This window comes from Pelobates fuscus, chromosome 1 (assembly GCF_036172605.1).
Source record: "Pelobates fuscus isolate aPelFus1 chromosome 1, aPelFus1.pri, whole genome shotgun sequence".
NCBI lineage: Eukaryota > Metazoa > Chordata > Amphibia > Anura > Pelobatidae > Pelobates > Pelobates fuscus.
Genome location: NC_086317.1, coordinates 353,635,146 through 353,641,145, shown reverse-complemented (window position 1 = coordinate 353,641,145; position 6,000 = coordinate 353,635,146). Strand labels below are relative to the sequence as shown.

Below are 6,000 nucleotides of genomic sequence, written 5' to 3'. Positions count from 1 at the left end.
TTTTCATTTATTTTTTATTAAAAAATTTGTATTATTATTTTTTTATTATTTATTATTTAATGTAATTATTATTTATTATTTAATTTAATTTAATTATTATATATATTTTTTATTATAACTATATATTTTTTTCGTCCCCCCTCCCTGCTTGATGCTCGCGAGACTTACACTGGGAGCTGACCGAGGTGCTGAACGGACGGCGCGGAGGAGGAAAGAGCTGAAAGGAGCTGCAGGACAGGTAAGTGCCAGCCCCACAGCCCCCAGTCTGTATTATGGCAATGTAAATTGCCATTATTAATGGTGAACATGTATCATTACTGTATTATTTTATACATTGTGGAATTTATTATATATATAGCATAATAAAATAAAAAATAAAAAAAAAGATTTAGTACATTAGTGCTTCTGCAGATGTTCAAGGACAACCACAAGTTTAGAATTCTGGGATTATTAAATTACGTTCTAAGTCAATAAAACCCACCAGACTGCTGGCATTCCCAGCATTGTGATTTGCCAAATGATACCCTACATAATTAAACAACAAAATACATAAAAAATATTCCACCAACTTACCAATAGGAAGAGCCAGATCCTTCTTCATTAAGGAGGCTGCACAAATTCCTCCGAGGTTGGCAAGCTCCTTTTCTAGCTGAATGATGCCCTGCAACAAAAAGGAAATCATGTAAAAGAGGTTCATAATTCACTTAAAACAGCATTGTGTTAATAAATTATTAGGCTCACATATTTTACACTCACAATTAATTGAAATCATAGCTTGCACACGTAAGCAGTGGTAGCATATGATCACTTTTGAGAATTGTTATAGAGCTCACATTTGCAAAACAAAAATGTGGTCAATGAGAAACAGGTTTAGAATTAGAAAGTTGCTTTTTTTTTTTTTAACTCAGAAAGTCCAAGTACATATACTTCAAGTTAAAAAGCTACAGATGAACTTATTACCCGAGACTTAAAGGGACACTACAGTCACGGGAATAACAACACAGCTTAATGTAGTTACGGTGAGTATAACATGTTCATCCAGGCATTTTGCTGCAAACACTGCCTTTTCATAGGGCGGTGTTTACATAACAGCCTAGGAACACCTCTAGTGGCCACATCTCAGATGGCCAATAGAGGTGCTTCCTGGGCCAGCTCTGCATGGAGACGCTAAACATTCCTCGTAGAGATGCATTGATTCAATGAATCTCTATGAGGAGATGCTGATTGGCAAGGGTGGAGTTTGAATCCGCCCCCCTGCCATGGCTCCTTGGCTGAGATCAGAATTTATGAGAAAGCATTGTAGTTGGCTGAGATCATCTGACTCCACAATCTGTCAAACCCCAATGCTTCTGAAGCTTCCCATAAAACATTGAAGACCAGGATTTTTTTGGACTTTTGCAGTAAAACATGTATGCGCACAAAACTGCAGAGAAGAAAACCATATACAGGTGATACTCGAAAAATTAGAATACCGTGCAAAAGTTCATTTATTTCAGTAATGCAACGTAAAAGGGGCAACTAATATATGAGATAGACGCATTACATGCAAAGCAAGATAGTTCAAGCCGTGATTTGTCATAAGTGCGATGATTATGGCTTACAGCTCATGAAAACCCCAAATCCACAATCTCAGTAAATTAGATTATTGTGAAAAAGTGCAATATTCTAGGCTCACAGTGTCCCACTCTAATCAGCTAAGTAAGCCATAACACCTGCAAAGGGTTCCTGAGCCTTTAAATGGTCTCTCAGTCTGGTTCAGTAGGAATCACAATCATGGGGAAGACTGCTGACCTGACAATTGTGCAGAAAACCATCATTGACAACCTCCATAAGTAGAGAAAGCCTCAAAAGGTAATTGCAAAGGAAGTTGGATCTAAGTGTTGTATCAAAGCACATTAATAGAAAGTTATGTGGAAGGGAAAAGTGTGGAAGAAAAAGGTGCACAAGCAGCAGGGATGACCGTAGCCTGAAGAGGATTGTCAGGAAAAGGCCATTAAAATGTGTTGGGGACTTTCACAAGGAGTGGACTGAGGCTGGAGTCAGTGCATCAAGAGCCACCACACACAGACGGATCCTGGACATGGGCTTAAGATGTCGTATTCCTTGTGTCAAGCCGCTCCTGAACAACAAACAACATCAGAAGCGTCTTACCTGGGCTAAAGAAAAACAGACCTGGTCTGTTGCTCAGTGGTCCAAAGTCTTCTTTTCTGATGAGAGCAACTTTTGCATCTCATTTGGAAACCAAGGACCCAGAGTCTAGAGGAAGAATGGAGAGGCACGCGCTGCAAGATGCTTGAAGTCCAGTGTGAAGTTTCCACAGTCTGTGTTGATTTGGGGAGCCATGTCATCTGCTGATGTTGGTCCACTGTGCTTCATTAAGTCCAGGGTCAACGCAGCCGTCTACCAGGAGATGCATGACGGTAGAGCAGCGGGTAGAGCAGCGAGCTGAGACGTTGCTCAGTTCACCGCTTGTGTGCGTGCACATGCTTGGTGTAGCTTTCAGTGCTTCTCTGTGAAGCCTAATAACATCAAAGGTGGATTACAGTAAGTAAAGGGTGCATGGCAAGAATATTTTTTTATTTTTTTCTGTGGCTCTGAAAAGTAACCCAATGTCCCACTACAAAAATACAGCAGTTATGCCTCCAAACAGGGCAAACACCACTGGCGCACACAAGCTGCCGACTACTCGGAGAACCCAGCAACTAAGGCTGACCGGCGAGCCTGCCTCACGAATGGGACTCGGACAAACAAAGGCCCACAAGATGGCGGACCTGCGTCCAGGAGCACCACGAGGCACAGCACTGTTTCACGTCTGGGAGACAGGTATATTCCGGCATGATACATACCCACTGCCAAGCGAACACCGACCACCACATAGACAAGGCATTGGATGAACGTGCAAGAAGCTCCAGACTGTCTCATGGCACAGGCACTGATGGCACTGCAGCCCTGGTATATCCTAGTGGACACCCGACGAGTTCAGGCTCTCCTGTGAGCCTCTGGGACTGACATATGGACACAAACCTGTCTAATAATCTAAACAGCAACATGCAGAGTTTCTCAGGTCTGTACTCTGCCCACACGAGGCATCGGCTGAACGGAACTGCGGGAGAAAGACTCACCCTAGGGCACCTGTGACACGGGCTACCCACACTTGCTGGAACACTTACTTAAATGTGCAGTCCACCCCTGAGAGACCCACTTCGGATGGCAGGACTGTGATTCTGCGCTTCCCACTCAAACCCCTTGAAAAGCCGAGTGGTTAAAAATGTCATAGGCTTCTCTGTTTGTGTTTACGTTCCCTTTATATATAATTTATCATTAGTAGTCCTAAGACGAATGAATCAATGTACCCAGCAAAGTTAGTTTACTCGTTCAGCATTATGCTTTTGACCTTCTAAACCTCACTGTTAGCCGAAAGCAGCATGTTACAACTCCCATTACATCCTAGATTCAATGCTGCCTTTACTTATATCTGCCCACTCAGTGCACAGTTATCACCACTCACAGTATGTATAGCAGACATACCACAAAGCACACACCTCAACTTAACCTATACGGTGTAACTACCAAGCCTGAATCTTACTATATAACATGCGTTGATTTACCTCATAATTGATAAACCTCACTAAATGGAATAGCTGGTCATTCCTAGTTAGAATAGCATGTATACTATGCATAAAATATCTATATACATAATCTTACTTAACTGTTTCTTGTTTCAAGTATTGAACCCACTTTTAAGCTACACGTAACGGAAATGACCTTTTACATTAATACAAAAATTCTGCAAATATTACTATGTTGCCCAATGCTGTGAATGTCATTGAAAAGCATGTGGAATGCCTTTGGGGTACCACATACGCGTTGTTATATATTTATGCACTACAAAAAATAAAGAATGAAAAAAAAAAAGTGTTGGGGTCTTTCATAAGGAGTGGACTGAGGCTGGAGTCAGTGCATTAAGAGCAACCACACACAGACAGATCCTGGACATGGGCTTCAGATGTTGTATTCCTCTTGTCAAACCGCTCCTGAACAACAAACAACGTCAGAAGCGTCTTACCTAGGCTAAAGAAAAACAGACCTGGTCTGTTGTTCAGTGGTCTAAAGTCCTCTTTTCTGATGAGAGCAACTTTTGCATCTCATTTGGAAACCAAGGACCCAGAGTCTGGAGGAAGAATGGAGAGGCACACACTGCAAGATGCTTGAAGTCCAGTGTGACATTTCCACAGTCTGTGTTGATTTGGGGAGCCATGTCATCTGCTGGTGTTGGTCCACTGTGCTTCATTAAGTCCAGGGTCAACGCAGCCATCTACCAGGAGATTTTGGAGCACTTCATGCTTCCTTCCGCAGAGGAGCTTTATGGGGGATGCGAACTTAATTTTCCAGCAGGATTTGGCACCTGCCCACACTGCCAAAAGCACCAAAGCCTGGTTCAATGACCGTGGGATTACTGTGCTTGATTGGCCAGCAAACTCGCCTGACCTGAACCCCATAGAGAATCTATGGGGCATTGCCAAGAGAAAGATGAGAGACATGAGACCGAACAATGCAGAAGAGCTGAAGGCCGCTATTGAAGCATCCTGGTCTTGCCCAAACCAAGTACTGAGTCCATATGCATGCTTATACTTTTCAGAGGTCTGATATTGTTCTATGTACACTCCTTGTTATATTAATTGCATGTAATGTTCTAATTTACTAAGATTGTTGATTTGGGGTTTTCATGAGCTGTAAGCCATAATCACCACACTTACAACATGGCTTGAACTATCTTGCTTTGCATGTAATGCGTCTCTCTCATATATTAGTTTCCCCTTTTACGTTGCATTACTGAAATAAATGAACTTTTGCACGATATTCTAATTTTTTGATTATCACCTGTAATTGCAGAGGAGGTTTTCTTTTAATAGTTTGCTTCATTCAGTTATGTAACTGTATGTGCCTATGTGTGATGATGTCTGAGAACTGTATATTTCCATAAACAACTACACAAATGAAGGTTTTTTTGTTTTTGTTTTTTATTATTCCATTAGAGTTGTGATATTTCATAGAAACATAGAATGTGACGGCAGATGAGAACCATTCGGCCCATCTAGTCTGCCCAATTTTCTAAATACTTTCATTAGTCCCTGGCCTTGCAAGTGAAAGAAATAGAGCGGTTTGCTAATGTCTTTAAAAATCATTTATTTATTTTTTAAATGCTTCTTAAAATATAATATATTTAAAAAAAAAATTTTTTTAGTACATTTTTGGGATCATTCTCAGATGTCTCCTTGCACTTATGAGTCATAGTTTACAACTGGAGACCTGCAGAAGGACAGACCATTTTCAATTCAGTAAACAATTCATAAGAAACCAACCTCATCCGTTCCTGGACTAAATTCATAGCCAATAGCAAAGCACTTGAAGCCATAAAAACAGGCTTTATCATCCTTGACATAATCTGAAGCTGTTTCTAGGGAAAAAAGAGCCTCATTTCCTAAAAAGAAAAGAAAAAATAAACAGTTGATCAACAAACTTCACAGTTGCAGGCAAGTCACAGAACCTATACATACACAATGGGTGGAGTATCTTGGTTGGAGATGTAGGATAATGGCAAAAATGGGATAGCTGTAAAGACAAAATAATATACAAGCACCTAGTGCAAAATCATACAGTACATGGATAATAAAGTGCACTTTTCGTGATTGAATATTCACAAAGAGAGGCAGAAAAATATGGCTCAATCTGGACGCCTGTGGGGAAATTAGAAGGGATCCCCCTCCCTTTAAATGTATTGGTGAAGCTTTGTTGATCCCAAAAAGAGAAGGAATGTCCATGCAGGTGAATAGAGACACTACTTCCTTTTAATATGGGGGTACAGATACGTAAAATACAGGATAAATATAAAAAAAATAAAGAGCAAGATTCCCTGTAAAAACCACTGTCACTGGTAAAGTCTAAAAAAGTCCACTGTGGGATATTCAAGTATTTTTCTGGCTCTCTCTTTGTGAGTAT

At 40.7% G+C, this 6,000-nt stretch overlaps 1 protein-coding gene across 3 annotated transcripts in view; it reads right to left on the bottom strand.

Annotated features, from left to right (window-relative positions):
* MYCBP2 (MYC binding protein 2) overlaps window positions 1-6,000 on the bottom strand; it is a 240,277-nt gene that overhangs the window by 102,676 nt on the left and 131,601 nt on the right. For all 3 annotated transcript variants that reach the window (XM_063425851.1, XM_063425848.1, XM_063425854.1), the window contains exons 43-44: window positions 5,364-5,482; window positions 574-661 (exon numbers count right to left, since the gene is read on the bottom strand). In XM_063425851.1, the coding sequence (XP_063281921.1) occupies window positions 574-661; window positions 5,364-5,482 (207 nt within the window). The remainder of the gene's footprint in view (window positions 1-573; window positions 662-5,363; window positions 5,483-6,000) is intronic.